This window comes from Gopherus evgoodei, chromosome 1 (assembly GCF_007399415.2).
Source record: "Gopherus evgoodei ecotype Sinaloan lineage chromosome 1, rGopEvg1_v1.p, whole genome shotgun sequence".
Taxonomy (NCBI): domain Eukaryota; kingdom Metazoa; phylum Chordata; order Testudines; family Testudinidae; genus Gopherus; species Gopherus evgoodei.
The window spans coordinates 361951477-361970591 of NC_044322.1; the positions used below are offsets into that span (position 1 = coordinate 361951477).

The 19115-nt window shown below is 44.0% G+C and overlaps 1 protein-coding gene across 2 annotated transcripts in view; it reads left to right on the forward strand.

Annotated features, from left to right (window-relative positions):
• NET1 (neuroepithelial cell transforming 1) overlaps positions 1 to 19115 on the forward strand; it is an 86084-nt gene that overhangs the window by 59704 nt on the left and 7265 nt on the right. Inside the window, exons 1-2 of one of the 2 annotated variants that reach the window (XM_030576946.1) lie at positions 12824 to 13092; positions 18975 to 19082. In XM_030576946.1, coding sequence (XP_030432806.1) covers positions 13000 to 13092; positions 18975 to 19082 — 201 coding nt within the window. In that variant the 5' untranslated portion in view covers positions 12824 to 12999. Of the gene's footprint in view, positions 1 to 12823; positions 13093 to 18974; positions 19083 to 19115 lie in introns of those variants that run through there. The other variant, XM_030576853.1, reaches the window with a different exon arrangement.

Consider the following 19115-nt stretch of genomic DNA (forward strand, 5'->3'; position numbering starts at 1 on the left):
GACACTTTTTTAAAACTTTATTTATAGCTCTGATACTAGTCACTGTACAGCTTGTCCATAAGTTGTGTGTATTTAATGTATGTACGTGCCTTTTAACACAATTGGCAAGGTTTAGAAAATCCTTAAAGCCATCAGAGTCAAAGCTTTAAGGCAGTGGTTCCCAATCTAGGGACGCCGCTTGTTCATGGAAAGCTCCTGGCAAGCTGGGTTAGTTTGTTTACCTGCCGCGTCTGTAGGTTCAGCCGATCACAGCTCCCAGTGGCCGCAGTTCGCCATTCTCGGCCAACGGGAGCTGCAGGAAGTGGCAACCAGCACATCCCTCAGCCCGCAGCAAGTTTAAACTGTTTACGAATGTTGTACTTCTCCCACTTTTGGGGCACACCAGAAACCCTTTGGTGGCCTCTGCCCTTTCCTAGACTCTTTAGTGAGTGTAGCAACCATAGATACTGTGTTTTGTCATGCATTTTAACTGTTCCAGTTACTTTTTCTGAAGTAAATCCTCAGCTCGCACAGCACACTGCATTGTCTCTGTACTGTTCTGTAAAGGGTGGAATGATTCATTTAGAGAGCACCTAGGCTGTGGGTTCTGAAAGCATGTACTCTGATGTTTATTAGCAACCAGATTATGATCTTTCTGTATCTGACAGGGAGTAGACCAAGACTGATGGTATATCTTGCCAGAAGCAAGATGAAGCAATGCTGAGTAACATTCATGAATCAAGTCTTGCCGGGCCTCCAGTTCTTTAGTGAACATGGGTTGCTAATGTTTGGGAAAATAGAATTCTCTTTAGGTGCTTGGGTAGGTGAAGGTACAGCTCTGGAAAAGAGAATTGTGCAAAGGAGATACAAATGAGCCTTATATTCCTCTCCAACCCTTACTTTTATGGGACCATCTCGTATGAGTAAATGTTACTCAGTATGAGGAAGGGCAGAGCTTTGTCCACACTAGCTCTAGAGGTGCGTCAGTGTTGTCGACAGAGGGAAATTATTGCCAAGAAACTCTAGTGTAGACAGTCACGGTCTTTGAAGAAAACAGGGTGGACAAGACCTGAATTTCTAATGTAGAAAACAAGCTGAAAAACAAAAACCCTTCTTGGGCCACATTCTTCTTATTCTCCAGCACTTGGAATCTTTAAGTCATTGCTGGATGTTTTTGTAAAAAATATGCTGTAGTTCAATCATAAATTAATTAATTGGGCTTAATGCAGGAATTACTGGGTGAAATTCTCTGGCCTATATTATGTAGCAGATCAGACTAAATGATCACAGTGGTCCCTTCTGGCCTTAGAATTTATAAATCCATGTGTCATAATGATGTACAAAAGGAGCATAAATCTGATTCTTCCCCCCTCCCTCTCGCTCTCCACCCTCGCCAGCTGCAGATGCGTTTTAAAAGAAAACCATATCAACTTTTGTCAGGTGTGGTAATGTAAATTCATACAACAACTTGCCCATTCATGAGTTGAAAAAATGTATTTGGAAATAAACGTTAAAACCAGCATTTCTGAGATTGGCTGCCAGTCAGTACCACACCTCCCTAGAACATTTGAGACATGAGCAGTACAGGGAGCTTAAAGCAATTGTGTAAACACATTTCTCACTTGTGGTAATACTTTGCTGTTGAGACAAATTTTATATTTCATAAATGTCACAGGCTTCTACAGTAAAGTTCTTCTAACGTTGCATCCATATTAGCAGGATGGAAACTGATTTATGATTTCATATCCTGGGATCACATACATCTAGAGTCACAAATATAAATATTGTGGTAACTGTCTGCCAACAGAGGTCTCAAATGCTAATTTTAATTAAAAATTGAAGGACAGAAAAAAATCTGGTCTAGTTCACTTCTGTTGTGTGGAATATTTGTAATTGTTTGTTTTTATTCAATTCCATTATAATTATAGAGCCTTCTCATCATACCAATAAAATTCAGTATTTCAGACTGCATGTAAACACTTCATGTGACCCAGTAATGTTTCATGTCCTACTTTTGTCTGTTTTCAAGTAAACTACTCTGAATTTTTGACATAGACTATAAATATCTGCAATGGAATGTTAAACACAGATCATAGTCAGTAAACAATTCGACTATACAGATGATGGTGCTGATTTTGTTCAAGTTACAAAAATACAAAGAAGCATGAGATTGCCTGAATGTTATCATGAGTTCGTATTTATTCAAGTATGTGCGTGTTACGCATGACAGTACAACTGTACCCCGATATAACATGAATTCAGATATAACATGGTAAAGCAGCGCTCCAGGGCGGCGGGGCTGCACACTCCGGTGGATCAAAGCAAGTTCGATATAACGTGGTTTCACCTATAACACAGATTTTTTTTGGCTCCCAAGAACAGCATTATATCAGAGTAGGGGGTGTGTATATGAGACATTAAAAATAGCTAATTAAAACCAGTATTTCTTCTTCGAGTGCTTGCTCGTGTCCATTCAACTTAGGTGTGTGTGTTCGCCAGATGCACCAGTGCTGAAAGTTTTTACCTCCGCAGTATCCATATGGGAGTGGCTGTGGTGCCCCCTGGAATGGAGTGCGCATGCCGCAGTATATAGGGTGCTGCCGGTTCCCCTCACCCTCGGTTCCTTCTTGCCACCAGTGATGGTGCTGGAACTGTGGCTGCTTCAGCTAGTACTGTGGCTGCTTGTTCGTACAAACTAGTTATCTCTTGTATTATAGTGTATATAGTTTCTTAGTGTTTATAAATCCCTTAGCTATAGTTAGAGACTTTGTAGGTCCCAAACGGGACTTTGCCTCAAGATGGGGCATGCTCCGGTCCCCAGGTTTTAAGCCCTATGATTGCTGCAAGAGGCCCATACCCATTAGTGATCCACACAGCAGTTGTCTGCATTGCTTCGGTGAAGGACACATTAGTAAGAAGTGCAAAATTTGCAAATCTTTCAAGCCAAGGACTAAGAAGGAGTGCAGTATTCATTTAAGAGTGCTCTTTATGGAGTCGACCCTCACCCCAGCACTGGAGCAACGCTCCAGCTCAGCACCGAGTACCATGAACTACCGAGTAGGATGACCTACCGTGACCCATATCGTCCCATCGGGACCATCCATTGGCCGGCACCAGTCCCCATCCGTGGCTCCGACCAAGAAGCCTAAAAAGGTGGGGTGAGGCCGGTCTCCAACCTCCCACAAGAGAAAGGATAATACTGGGTGTTAGCAAGGTCCCATGCCTGGCAATTCTTCATCCACGTCAGGATCTCGAGCCCAAGCTCTGGTGGAGCGGTGTAGTCCAGGCCGCTCTCTGCCTCCCACCTCAGATAGCGACAGAGGCCTCCTCGGATAGCGACAGGTCCTTCAGGTGGTGCAGGAGATCATGTCCCTCCTGGTCCCACCCACACTGGCTCCTATGGTTCCCCAGTTACACTTTGGTCCCCACCTCAGTGGCACCGTTCCCCGTCATGGGGAACCTCCCACCAGCGCTCGCCCTCCCATAGCCGCCACGTATCTGACCATGAAAGGCAGACGCAACACACTCCCATTCGGTCCCCATACCTTGGGCACAGGCAGAGAGCCTCAAGGTGCAGCTAGCTGGCCACCGGGCACAGAGCTTAGGAGGCATGTGCCCCCCACCTCTCCCAGCAGAAGTTCTGGTCCCAGCAGCCAGTATCTCCGAAACCACAGTACTTGTCCAGGGGCCCGTCGAGGGATCGACGTTACCATTCCTTGGACTGTCACCGATCCCCGAGGAGGGCATCACCGTGTGCAGGTTCTTCCTGGCACCGGGCCCATTCTGACTACCGGTCCCACTTCTCATCCCAGTACCGCTCGTCAACTGTGAGACGTAGCTAGCTGGCTCCAAGCCATCGTGGATCTATCGAGCGCTACTGGACTCCAGCCATAGTGACTGGCACCAGTCAGGTCAGAGCCACCAATCTGCTGTCCTGGTCTCCTCTGAGCGACCACTCAGGATCCAGCCCTGGTTTGGAGCGAGGTTCCCTGACGGCAGGAGAAGCTCCGATACCGGTGGTACCGGCTATATTGTTGGTACTGAAACTAGCTCAATGGCCTCAAGCACAGTGGCTGGCGCCGTGGTATCCATGGAACCCGTGGGGGTTCACCCAGCCCTCCCAGGCCACCTGCTTGGTGTCTGGAGCCTTGGAGAGACCAGCTGCCTCTCTCCCACCCTCCTCCTCCTAAAAGCCTTGGGTTTGAGGACCCCAACAGGTTCAAGAGGTAGCAGGGGAACAAGCCACTGGACCACCAATGTTTGTGCAGGACCCTACGGCACCGACATCTTCCTCGTCATCACCAGACAAGGCTATAATGGGGCCCCCTTCCCTGGTTCCTCCAGATGACGCTAAAGCGCCAAGGAACAATTGAAGAGGGTCTCTGCCAACCTAGGTCTTCACGTGAAGGAGCTAGAGTAGCCTTCAGACTCTCTGCAATGTCCTCTGCTCCACAGCATTGACCAGAGTGGCTCTGTCCCTTCATGATGGGGTCTCTAAGTTCACTAATGCCCTGTGGCAAACTCCCTCCTTCCGGTCACCCATCTCCAAGAGGGCTGAGCGCAAGTACTTTGTGCCATCCAAAGGCCACGAGAACCTGTACACCTACCCTGCTCCAAACTCCCTAGTGATAGAAGTGGTTAACCACAGGGAGCGACATGGTCAGCCCGGGCTATATCTAAGAACAAAGACTCCAAGAGACTAGACTTGTTTGGGCGTAAGATTTATTCATCCTCTAGTCTCCAGTTCAGGGTTGCCAACCATCAAGCCGTCATGGGACACTATGATTTTAACATGTGGCAAGCCATGGCCAAGTTTGAGGCTCTCTTCCTGAGGCTTCTAGGAAAGAGTTCTGGGCTATTATAGAGGAGGGCACGACTGTGGTCATGGCGACTCTCCAAGCGGCGGCGGATATGGTGGACACTGCCACCAGAACCATGGCCTTGGCAGTCACCATGTGCCGGACATCCTGGCTGCTCCTCTCTGGCTTGTCCACAGAGGCTCAGCAGTCAATGTAAGACCTCCCCTTCAATGGGCAAGTCCTGTCTGCGGAATAGATGGACAATAAGCTCCATGGCCTAAAGGACTCCCGCACGACCCTTAAAATGCTGGCCCTGTATGTTCCCGGCCCTGCCCGCAAGCGGTTTAAACCACAGTAGCCTCAGGGCCAAGGGAGCCACCCTTGCTAGGAACCTCCATAAAAAATCCAGAGGCTGCAAGAGGTGTCCTAGCCAACAGCCTTCGCAGGCCTCTGTCAAACTCAACCCGCAATAAGCGGGCAGGCAAGCGCTCATTTTGAGGGTATGCCCGAGGGTGACCTACTGGACTGTTCCCTGGATCCTCCCTCCCTCATATTTGCCAAACGCCTTTCTCCTTTCCTCCCTGCGTGGGCATCTAGAACATCGGTTCGATGGGTCCTCAATACGGCGGCGTGGGGTTACACCCTTTAGTTACTTTCTACTTCTCCTTCCTATCTCCCCCCGTCCCTCTTCAGGGACCCTTCTCACGAGAGTCTCCTCGCGCAGGAGGTAGATGGGTTACTGCAGCTAGATGCAGTGGAGGTCAGTCCTCCAGAGTACAGGAACAAGGGGTTCTGTACCTGTTACTTTTTAAACCCAAAGGTCAAGGGCAGTCTGCAACCTATTCTGGATTTATGAGACTTGAACTGCTTCCTAGCAAAGCTGAAGTTCTGAATGGCCTCCAACATCCCCTCCCTGGATCCAGGAGACTGGTACACTGTCCTTGATCTGAAAGATGCGTACTTTCATGTCACCATCTTTGAGGGACACAGACACTTCCTCTGGTTTATGGTGGGTCCCAACCGCTGTCAGTTTGCGGTCCTCTCATTTGGCCTAGTGACAGCAAGGCAGGTATTTACCAAGTGCATGTTGGTGATGGCTGCTTACCTCAGACGTTGGGGTATCCAGATCTACCCATACCTCGAAGAACGGCTAGTCAAGGGCAGCTCCAGGTCCAAAGGCATGTCGCAATGCTTTTAGCCACTTGTCGTTGCCTTGTCCTGTTGGTAAATGACAAAAATACCACATTAGTTCCTGTACAGAGGATAGAGTTCATCGGAGTGGTGCTCGACTCAACTTGTGCCAGGATGTTCCTGCTGTTGGAGAGATTCGGGGCACTGATGGACCTCATTGCAGAAGTCTCCGTGTTTCCCCTGACCATGGCCAGGGTTTGCCTGTGCCTACTAGGTCACATGGCAGCATGTACATATGTGCTGTGCCACACCAGGCTCTGGATATGACCCTACAGCAATGGCTGGCAACGGTCTATTCCCAGTCCAGGGAGCACCTGGAAAAGGTTGTTACCATCCCCACAACTATACTTATCTCGCTGCGGTGATGGACCGACCTGGAGAAAGTCCTGGAAGGAGTTCCCTTTGTCAGCACTCCTCATTCAGTCGAGTTGGTTTTGGATGCCTAGGACTCAGCTTTGGGGGGGCACCTCAGCACCTTCCCAGTCCCAAGGTATGTGGTCCCCAGAGGAAACGATGCTACACATAAACGTCAAAGAGCTCAGGGCGGTCCGCAGGGCGTGCGCGGTCTTCCTACCTCACCTGTCGGGCAAAGTGGTCGGAGTCCTGACAGACAACACACCTTTGATGTTCTACATCAACAGACAAGGGAGAGCACTATCCTCAGCCCTCTGCCAAGAGGCACTCCGTCTTTGGGACTTCTGCATCTACCATGGAATCCACCTAGACGCCTGTCACCTTCCGGGTGCCAAGAACATGCTAGCAGATCACCTAAGCAGGGACTTCTCCTCTCACCACAAGTGGGTGGTCCACCCGCAGGTAGCCGGCATGATCTTCCAGTGGTGTGGAACTGCCCAAGTGGATTTGTTCGCCACCAGGCAGAACAGGAGGTGCCACAGGTTTTGCTACAGACGGGGTCTGGGCAAGGGCTCCCTCTCCGGTGCCTTCCTCCTGACATGGGCAGGAAACCTGGTGTACATGTTCCCTCCGACTCCACTCATCAGCAAAGTCCTAGCGAAAATCAAGAGAGAAAAGGCTCAGGTTATCATGATTGCCCCAGCAAGGCCTTGCGAGCACTGGTTTGGGATGCTATCGAGCCTGTCGGTGATCCCTCCATGGCTCCTGCGAAACCGACCGGACCTGCTGTCATAGAATCACGGTCGAATTTTGCACCTCAACCTCGCATCTCTCCACTTTATAGCGTGGATGTTGCATGGCTGAACCTGGAGGAATGAGCCTGTTTGGAAGGGGTCCAGAAAGCCCTCGACCATAAGAACATAAGAACGGCCATACCAGGTCAGACCAAAAGTCCATCTAGCCCAGTATCTATCTACCAACAGTGGCCAGTGCCAGGTGCCCCAGCGAGAGTGAACCTAACAGGCAATGATCAAGTGATCACTCTCCTGCCATCCATCTCCACCCTCTGACAAACAGAGTCTAGGGACACCATTCCTTACCCATCCTGGCTAATAGCCATTAATGGACTTAACCACCATGAATTTATCCAGTTCTCTTTTAAACGCTGTTATAGTCCTAGCCTTCACAACCTCTTCAGGTAAGGAGTTCCACAAGTTGACTGTGTGCTGCGTGAAGAACTTCCTTTTATTTGTTTTAAACCTGCTGCCTATTAATTTCATTTGATGACCCCTAATTCTTGTATTATGGGAATAAGTAAATAACTTTTTCTTATCCACTATCATATACCTCTATCATATCCCCCCTTAGTCTCCTCTTTTCCAAGCTGAAGAGTCCTAGCCTCTTCAATCTTTTCTCATATGGGACCCTCTCCAAACTCCTAATCAATTTAGTTGCCCTTTTCTGAACCTTTTCTAGTGCCAGTATATCTTTTTTGAGATGAGGAGACCACATCTGTACACAGTATTCGAGATGTGGACGTACCATGGATTTATATAAGGGCAATAATATATTCTCAGTCTTATTCTCTATCCCCTTTTTAATGATTCCTAACATCCTGTTTGCTTTTTTGACCACCTCTGCACACTGTGTGGACATCTTCAGAGAACTGTCCACGATGACTCCAAGATCTTTTTCCTGACTCATTGTACTAAATTTGCCCCCAACATATTGTATGACCAGAGAGACTTACCTGGAAAATTGGAGGAGGTTCTCTTGCTGGGCAGCCGAACAGGGCATCTCCCCTTCACATTCTTTGGTGCAGTCCATCCTAGACTACCTGCTTCATTTGAGGAACCAGGGCCTGGCACACTCCTCTATCAGGGTGCATCTGGCGGCCATTGCCACCCTTCATCTGCCCATTCACAGGCAGACGGTGTTCTCCCATGACATGATGGTCAGGTTCCTCAGAGGTCTCGAGAGACTTTTTCCTCACGTTCAGTCCCTGGTCCCTCAGTGGGATCTCACCTTGGCTCTGTCCATGCTCACAGCCCACCCTTTGAGCCTTTGGCCTCATGCTCCCTGTCTGACCTATCGTGGAAGGTAGCTTTCCTGGTAGCAGTGACGTCGGCGAGGCGAGTCTCCGAGCTGTGAGTCCTGACCTCAGAACTGCCATGCACAGTCTCCTATAAGGACACAGTCCAGCTCCGGCCCCACCCAGACTTCCTTTCCAAGGTGGTGTCGTGTCTACTTTCCACATGAGCCAGGACATCTTCCTTCAGGTCTTCTGCTCTAAGCCCCATGAGACTAGTGAAGAGAGGCGCCTTCATGCTTTGGACGTAAGAAGGGCCCTGGCTTTCTACCTAGATTGGACAAAGCCTTTCCGTAAGTAGACTTGGCTTTTCATCTCTACAGCTGATTGGATAAAGGGCCTCTTGGTGTCCATGCAGAGGATTTTTAATTGGATCACCTCTTGCATTCAGACCTGCTACGAGTTGGTGAGAGTCCCTTTGCTGCCAATTGTCAGAGCCCACTCAACCAGAGCGCAGGCATCTTCGGAGGCCTTCCTGGCACATTTCCCAATCCAGGACATCTGTCAAGTTGTGACATGGTCCTCGGTGCACATATTCATGGCCCACTATGCCAGCACTCAGCAGGCCAGGGATGACACTGAGTTCGGCAGAGCGGTGTTGCAGTCTACACATCCATGAATGCCTACCCACCTCCAAGGGGTACTGCTTGGGAGTCACCTAAGTTGAATGGACATAAGCAAGCACTCAAAGAAGAAAAGGCAGTTACCTTTTCTGTAACTGGTGTTCCTTGAGATGTGTTGCTCATGTCCATTCCACAACCTGCTCTCCTTCCCCGCTGTCGGAGTTTCTGGCAAGAAGAAACCCAGGGTGGGGGGAACCAGTGGCGCCCTAAATAGTACGGCATGTGTGCGCCACTCCAGAAGACATTAGAGCCGATCCCCTATGGGTACTGCTGAGGGAAAAACTTATGGCACCAGTGCAAGTGGCAAGCACACACACCCAAGTTGAATGGACATGAGCAACACATCTCGAAGAACATCAGTTACAGAAAAGGTAACTGTCAATTTAGTTGGGTTTCAGCATCTAAGAATCTGAAATTAAGCTGAAAGTTATTTTTGTTGTTGTGGACTTTACATTTTGAAAATGAATAGAATGTTTATTCTGCAAAAGGTTATGTATACTTCAGTGTTCCAGGAAACTTTTATGCCAAACATGATGAAATGCCACAGGTTCTTTCTTTGAAGAAATTGGATCCAGTTGTCAGTTAAGTAACAGAGTGATTCATGGCTCCAACAGCATAAAGGGACCTATAAAAGCTGAAAAATCTGGCCAATGAATCCCTAGTCTTAGGGGATCCCTTTATTGCACCCGCTCTACTCACCTCCTCTCACAGCCACTGGTAATAGATGGAACTGAGACTTATGCTCTTTGACTCTTCTCAACTGCCAGAAAGGCCTTTTGGGGTTGCTGAATGTAAGTTAAAACAGCTTTGATTTATGCTACACAGTCTTCTGACCAGACCCAGAACATAGGGATGTATAAAGGTGGCATTAATAATAATCGTGCCTAGCTTTTAATCTGTTGTTTTCAAAGCACTTAATCATTTTAATATTTAGCCTCACAGCACCCTTATGAAGCAAGAAGTGCTGTTAACCCCCTTCTACAGAAATGCTAAGTGACTTGTCCGAGGTCACCCAGGAAATTTGTGGCAAAGTAGGGACTTGAACCCATAGCTCTCAGGTCCTAGTCTAGTGTCTTAACAATTGGCTTATTCTTCCCCCTAGTCTTACAGTTAGGGTAGCTTGGCTGGAACTGATAATTAAGCCCACTAGGATTTATTTTAATCATATACACTACTTCAAATGTTCTGTGGGGCATTTGAATACTTAAACTGTAAAAAAAAAAAAAAAAATCCATCTATTAGCAACATAAACTGGAATTATACAGCATATTTTCTCTTCTCAATGGTGTGTCTAGATAATTTGTCAACCTTAAATTTACTTACACTAAGTTAGTGAATGTTGGGTAGGAACATAGGCCCATGTAATGCTGTTTTTACCGTGTTACCGTATGCGTCTCTGCTCAAATGATGAGTGCCCGGAGTTTGCCCAAGTGTTGTCGCTGCTGAGAAATATCAAAACAGGTTTTTGTATATAGGAGGCATTCAGAAATCAGCCCATCCATTACAATGGTAAATCAGAGTTGCATGCGGTTAAACTTGTGGTTTTAAAATATCAGCATTCCCCACAGAAGATCCTTAACAATGCATTGTTATAAATGAACCATATATGCCTAGAATGTTTCCTATTAATGTGCGTCATATAAGAAGGCAGGCAATGTGCCATGATAGATTTTCCATATGTGTCACAGTAAGATCTTAACATTTCCCTAATGTAACTTACACATAATACATCAGCCTTGAGTTGCATCACCCCAGATCAGACCTAGATACAAGGTGTCATGTAGAAAGGCATGCAATTGAACAGGGATCTTCCTGCAGATGAGTCACATGCTTCCGTAAGATGTGGCACCAGATTCTTTCCCTTAGGGCTCTGTAATAAGAAATTATATTTAGCACTTGAATAACAATTCATGCAATACTTTCTAAAGTGCTTTCAAGATGCAGAACATTGTGTTCTAAGCTACTGATTAATAATTTAAATACCAGTGTTCATGTGTGAGAGTCCACATAATGCTTCCTCCTGTTTGACAGTCCATATCAGAACCTTTCCTTCGTTAACTCTGTGCAGTTCTTAAACATTTAAATTGATAAATAGTAGATTCCAGCAGGGAGAAGCTACTATTGGAATTCCTCAGGAAGTGGTATCAGGACCAATAGTATTCAATGTCCACCACCTCCAATTCCTGACTATATTTAATCATTAAAACTTTCTGGCTACACAAAACTACTTGGACAAGGGAGAAATTGGGAATTATGAGAAGCTTCAAAAGAGCTAATCAAACTGGATAACTGATCAAAGATGTCTACTTCCTGCCCAGCAGCATAGCATGCTTCATTAGCAGTTTGGTTTTATAAAAATGGCAGAGTACATATCTGAATGCACTAAATGGAAATAAACTACTGAAAAGGGACATTCCCATATAAAAGACTTAGATTGCATCTGAGATTGTAAAAGTCCTCTGGATCCACCAGACCTACTCATCTTGGTCCCTTCTGGCTTTAGAATCTGTAATCTGACTCTTTAGCGAGTACAAGAATCCTTCAGTGGAGAATAGCATCTATTCTGCTCCTGCATAAAAATAAAGCAGAGTGAAATAGGCAAGGATCTTCTGTTGAGGGGAGGAGACCTTTGTAGGGGAGCAACAAAGTGGAGAGTGATGGAGGGAGTAGAAAAGAGGGAGGGAGAGAGATTCCTGATGTACAGCCTCAGGGTTGGAGGTGCAAGGGGGTAAATTGTGAGAGAGATCTGGACAAAAAGTGGAAGGAGAGAGTGTGACAAATAATGGGGGGTTGGCAGAAGAGAAATTCACAACAATCTCTGAGGAGGGCCAATTTGTTTTCTTGCAATCCAATTGTTAACTGGATTAGTAGTTGAAAACAGCCAGTAATAATCACCCCTGAACTTGCCTTGCTTACCCTACCCAGTTTTAGAGAAAAGAATTCTAGTGTGGGGAGAGACAGTGACACTATGGCAACTCTTCCCAGAGAGAAAGGAAAATGCTTGCTTTATGTTCTGTATATTCAACTTGTGGAATTCACTGCTGCTTGACATCAGGGTGACAGTGTAAGCAGGCTTTTAAGCAAGTGATCATAAAATCATCTAGACTAACATTTATCTTAACTGGCACAGCTGCAATGTTAGCTGGGTGGATAACCCAACCTTCCCTTTTGGGATGTAGTCTGTTTGCCTGTGGGAGATTTACCCCAGCCTCTTCTCCTTTATTTAGTGCAAGAATAGTTAGCTCTGCTTTTCTAATGCCTGCTAACGTTTAAATAGGGCCACGCCTTTCAACTCCATTGAAATGCATTGGATTAGGACTCAGGGCTTTTTAGGTGGAAGGGACAAAGTAGCAAGCAGAGTCCCTCCAAATGGAGGCATTTGGCATGCATCCGTTTTTATTTTCATTTTCTACTAACTCCTGAAGTATTATGTCCTGGCTGGTATCAGAGGCAGGATCTCAGATTAGATTGACTTGGCATAGCAATGACTAGCTTAATTTTAGAAAAGTGTTGAAAATACTGGTCCAGCTGGCTTATAGCTTGGATGTAGGAATTACACTGCTCCAGCTGAGAATTTGTCTCTTAAGCAAAGCATACCTATTTAGTAAAACTTCTTACACTACTTAATGTCGGAGGGGGAAGAAACCAGCTTTTCAACTCGGTGTAGAAAAGTCCTCCCGCAGTGTGTAAACTGAGAGGCGGAGGTGTGTCATTAACTGTCAGTTAACGAATGATACACGACTCCATGGGAGCACGCCCATGAAACATATGTTCCTGCCCCTCCCGCTGAGGTCTGCGGGCTTTGAACTCCCAGCTCACAAGGCAGGCAGGGCTATCACATGGAAACATGAGCGAGAGCCTCCCGAAGGTTTCTGGTAGCTACGGAGAGGAGTTTGTAGTGAAGTAGCAGTGGAGGCACTTCTGACCTGGATTAAAACTAAAGCTTCTGCAGGCAGGAGACAGCATGGTGGCTTATGATGAAGTTGGAGGTCTCCTTCCTATTAAAAGGACGATTCGAGTCCTAGATGCTCAGAATCAGTCTTTCAGAGAACAGGAGGTAAGTTTAAAGCTGGCATTGCTGCTTGGATACTTTTATCCTTGTGTAATTTCTGGTGAGCTGCTCCAAATTCTAACAGCTTTCCGTTGACTTTTTTGGCTCTTATCAGCTGTTACAAATGTATTTTGTGTTAAAAGATTATGGCAAAACTGCGCTAGCATTTATCCTGCTTATTATGCTAACTCCAAGGGGGCAACTGAGAACAGGACCCCATTGTGCTAGGCACTGCACACCACATACCCTTGAAGACCTAAGGCGCTGCAAATAGTAATGACTAACCAGAGTGGACAGTAAGGCGCTGCAAATAGTAATGACTAACCAGAGTGGACAGTAGATCTGTCCACTCTGGTTAGTTAGACTCTGACTTCCAAACAGAAGTAGACTTTCTTCAGTTAAAACAGCGGACTTTGGAACTTGCGTGCCTGATACAGATAGAACACTTGTTTATTTTCTGCTGTAGGTAGATTAATTTTTAATTTGTATTAGACTTCTGCTTTAACAACAGTTTTCACAGGACTATGTTCAGAAACACTTCCTCTGTAGTTGAGGTAGATCGAGAAAACAGAAAATTGCAGTGAAGAGGTCTGAACTTTCTTTGTATTCTGCCAAGTTTGTATTTTATACGCTTCCTCTAACAGGAAGCAGTTTAAACCCATGGTTTATCTGTCTTGGACCCTCTGCTTAGTCTGGACTTTGTTTTAATTTTGACCTCAAGGAATTATATGGATAGAATTACTTGGTGGCAATGAAATATCTTTTTCTTTTTGCTGGGATACAACTAAAGAGACAGGATCCAGAGTTTTTACATATTTATATTTTTGTTAGAGAGTAGAAAGGTTAAAGCATTCTTTTAAAATTTTTAATAATTCTGTTTTAGCTAAAAGCTGGCATTGTGTGGTATTTCTTCTCAATTTTTATAGTAAGTTTTAAGTATTTTTGAAGTGTTTAATGCTATCATGAGAGCATAAAAGTAAAAACTTATGATCAGTGGTGTTTCATGTTTTTGTTTTTCTGCCAATGATTGGTTACACTGTTTCTTTTTCCATATCTTGAAAATTAGTTTTATTTTGTTTTTCATTGTGTTTGTTTTTAGAATAGTATTAATATAAAAATCTTAAAGATTTAGGACAATCTTGTAGAAACCCATAAACTTAAATCTGATGGGTAAAACTTTCAAAAGCACTTCAGTGACTTAGGAACTTAAGTGATTTAGAAGTACCCAAGTCTCTCTTTAAAATGAGACTTAGGCATCTAAGTCACTTAGACACTTTTTGAAGTTTTATCCTAAATATGTAAAGGCCTGATCCTGTAACACTGTATGCCTCTGAGTAACGTTGCTCATGTGAGTAGTCCCCTTGGAGTCACTGGGACTAATTGTATGAGTAAAGTCAAGTATATGCTCGTAGGATCAGGCCCTAAAGTGGGCTCATTCTCTCCATGAACCTTTTTCTAAAACCATCCTATTTAATGACTCACGCATTATTTTTTATTGGCTGCTTTGCAGATGTTTTTTTATTAAGGTGTTTACTATGTGTGTAAACAAGGTTATTTTTTTTAAAAGCTTTGCAACCTTAATGTTGTGTAAGTCAGTCCCATTGCATTCCTGGAGGATTATTGCATACCTCGTGTGTTGACACAAGGCACAAGTCCAGTAATCCAGTAGAAATGTACTGCCTACGGTATCATCTTGTTAAAAGATGTATATTATAAAAAAGTCAATTCTGCAGTAAAAGTGTATTTGACACAAGACACCCTATTAAAGTTCTTTGAGCGTCAGTTTCTAAAACAGTTATCCTGCTTTAAGTCGGGAAACATAAATGCAACCTCAGCTAAGGAGTCACTACTGTCGTTTCATAATATATAAGAAAAAATAGATGCGAAGAGAGTTGTGAAATAAACAAGGTAAAAACAGTTTAAGGAATAAATCTGTATCCTTGTATGGATTTATGTGTTGTAGGATACTATGAAAGTTCGGCTGTGTATTGGACATGAAATAGTTATTTTTGGTTGGGGTGTCAGTACTCAGTTGCTGTCACCAGCCAGGGAAGTCCTTTATCCACCAAAGAGGTACAGCACAATGCTTCCCCCTCTACCCTTATCACTTTCTTCACTGCAAGGAAGTGAGAAGGTGGTTTAATTTATGTGTCAGTTCAATCCTTGGCCTCTGCTGAAACTCAGTTTGAGATGTGGACAGCTATCTGCTAAGAACTGGGCTGAGCACAAGCAGACTCATTTCACATAAATCTTTAAATAATTCTCAGATAGCAATTACTTCTGACAGAGACCATATTTGAACTAGTGAGTTCAGTCCCTTTTGAATCTCACTGGTAACATTTGGCAGTAATTTGTGCTGTGAATATTTTTCAGTTTGTCACCAACTTTTCCTATGTTTGTATGCCCTTGTATGTAGAATGTATAACTACACTTGATGACGTAGTAAATGATCCTTGTAAAAACAGTAAGAATTACTGTGGAGGAAATACTGTACACAGTGCAGGCTCTTAAGTCCTTTTGCACTCGAAAAACAGAAACCACTTTAGACTGAATCAGCTACAAAATGTGGCTTTTTAAAATGTGACAAATTTGTACCTGTGAAGGATAAGGACTTGGAAACTTCTAATTGTTCTCTGCCTCTTCTGCCTTCTGAATGGAATGCGAAAGCATTGCTTTCAACCTCAAATCTTTGCCTGCAATGTCTAGCCCAGATACTTTTTTTAAAACAAAAAAAAGGCCTTGAAAAACTGGTTTTTCAAATGGAAAGAGACATGCTGTTAGCTATTGCGGCACTGACACTTAACTAAAACACAAGAAAGTTTAATAAATGTTAATCTTTTCTTAAAACTGTAGATTTCCATAAGTAGAGCTTCCCAACGTCGGACTATTTATTGTTTCCAAATGCAGTACTTTTAAATACTGGGCCAATATCATCCCTAATATAAGTTCAATTGAAACTAATGAAGTTTACCTCAGGGATGAACTTGGCCTAATGTGGAGTTAAACCCAAAGCTGAAATACAGATGTGAGATCATAGCAAAATGCAGTATTTATCTTTTGAGGAAGGAAAACAGGTTTTTGTGGTGTATGGTGGTTTCTGTTTGGGGCAATCTTTCTCTCTCCATGTAGTCAAGCCTCTCTGGCTTTGAATTCCTTGGTGGAGGGCATGTTTATCTAGAAAGCTTTCTGATTGTGCTAATTTCTTACTGGTGGTGGTTTGTGCAAAATTCTTTCTTCCTTAATGCACAAGAGTACTTTGGGGTGCATGGCTTTATTCTTGGTTTAGGAAGAGAAGTACTTTTGCTGTTTTCACTTCACCCTAGTGTTGGCATGTCTGTTTGTATCAACTTATCTGTTCTGAAGAGTGGTAATTTATAAATCCATTCAAACAGGGAGCCCCTTTGTACTGTCTTAGCAAATGGAAAGGAATGCCTTCTGCCAGACCTTGTGCATATGCATGTGTCACTTCAGTCTTGCACAGATGTGCTGCAAAGGCATTCACATGTGTGCATTAGTGCATATAATGTGTCATTGTATCTCAGATCTAGAAAGTCTGTTCCTTTGACCCTTTATCAGAGTGAGTTGAGAAATATTATACACACATCCCATCTGAAGCACTGAGATTTCTTACACTATTCACTTTCGGTGTCACATTCTTCCTTCTCTTCTCATTTGTATTTCTATTCTTGGTAGATCTGCATATTTGGTTATTGTCTGTATAAATTCTGCTTATGTTCCTCACTAACTCAAGCCTTTCTTAGTTTCTGTTCCCTCATTCTGGTACTTTGATATAAAGTTAAATAGAACTGTAGAATCCATCCCAATCCTCCCTTCAGAGACTTTTATAATTCATTAAGGTGCCCTCTCTTCCAAAGAATACGGGCCAGACCTTTCTAAAAGTTTGAATAATCTCTTTGCTGATGGACTCTGTATTTAGTACTGTTAAATTGGTCTTCCATTGCAAATGATGGTCACTGGGACCAGTATGTTCAGCATAAATGAAATGGATAACCAACTTCCTAGTCTTAATGTCATTTTGTTTGCAGCTAGGGTGACCAGATAGCAAGTGTGAAAAATCGGGACAGGGATGGGGGGTGATAGGTGCCTGTATAAGACAAAGCCCTGAATATCGGGACTGTCCCTATAAAATCAGGCCATCTGGTTCACCCTATTTGCAGCTCTTTTCTGACACCTATAATATCTTAGTTGTTTTAAGATTGTTAGAATGGGGCCTCAGTTATCTTATACTATGCTGAAATTCTTTTCATCCTATAGCTGATGCTCCTGTTCTTACTGAAATTTAAGTGCTGCTTTTTCCCCCTACAGCTCTAAAGACTTCATTTATATCTTCCCCTAACTCATCTCTTGCTTAATATTATATATGGGAAGATATGGTTGCTATTCATAGTGTGGCCTCAGTCTGATCTCTTTTACCCAGGTTTTACCCCAGTGTAACGCCTCTGCCTTCAGTGGCACTCTTTCAAATCGAATTCCAGTGCCGCATGTTCCTTTTCTCCTTCTTTGGGTTTGTCCCTACCCTTACTGCACACAAGTAAAGAACGTCTATGGCTTTTGGTACTTTCTTTGCAATCTGAGACAGGAAATGGAGACTGTAGGGCCCCCCATCTCAGTCACTTATGTAATCTTTTCATGCTCCACCTTTTTTTTTCCTACTTACTAGGGATGAATCCACCATAATTAACCAAAAGTGGCTGATAAGACCTTGATAACACAGTTAATTAGGTTAACTCATTACATTTGTTGTCTAAACCTTCTTTTAAAGTAAACATAACAATAGTAAACTTTAACTGAAGTATCACTGTGATCAGGCAGTCAATTTCAGCAGTGCCATTCACTATAGATAACTTGCAATTATTTTTATGTATGCAATACCAGAATACTTTGCCTGGTCTTGCAATTTTTCTTCTAGCATCAAACTTTCATTCCGTCCTTGCCTTACCTGCCATTGTGCACATCTTTCCTTCAGGACAGTTCCTCTATATCAGGAATTGTACTGTTGTCATTACCCTCGCTTGATTATTTCATTAAAATCATATCTGATGTTAAGAGCCTACAGGCTGCAATGAGATGATGACTTTCCATCTGTGGAGGTGCTTCCACTGGAATGGATTTTTTTAATACTTATTGACGACACTCGTTGCACAAATCAGTGTTATGCAAAATCAACAACTTTGCTTTTCAGAGTTAAATGATATGAAAGAGAACCTGTTATCATTTTAGAAAAATATCTCCTAGGCTGAAGGCTTTACATTTAATCAGCTGACTTCTCCCGCCATGTTTACCTGTATGTCACTGGAATGTTCAGCATGTTCTGCCGTTTGTTATATTAGCTACATAAAACTGCCTTGCGCTCTGGCTGTTCTTTATGCCTCCTGCCTTCAGAATAAAATAAAAGAATGGAAAACATGTTCTCCTTGGGAGAAAACACACAGTTCTAACACTAAAAGGGCAGATCCTCATCTGATGTAAATTTTGCCATAGCTCAATCAGTGGGGTAGTGACAGGTCACACCAGCTGAGGTGTATGTATCTCTAACTGTTCACAAGAAAAGTGAAGCCACACTGAGCCTTACCTATTTACTGTTCAAAACTAATTTTGAACATCCTGATTATAATGGATTCCTTTACCCCGGCCTCTTGCAACACTGGACAACTTGTTTGCAACTTGAGTGTGACGTCCATGTTTAAATATTGACAGTTTCAGGTTTGACTTTAAGAGGGACGACTGCGTCAAAGCACTGTGCTTTTCTCTGTTTTGAAACCTGTAAATCTGTTTGTGCCTTAAACAAGTCTGGGCAGCACTGATATGTCAAGGCTAAGTAAACCGCAGTTAGTACAGTTTGTTCTTTTCTTGTTTATAACTTACAGGAGCCAAGTAATAAGAGGATTCGGCCTCTAGCTCGGGTCACATCCTTGGCGAACTTGATCTCCCCTGTAAGAAATGGTGCAGTCCGGCGTTTTGGTCAGACAATACAGGTAAAGAATATATGAATATGGAAGCAATATGCC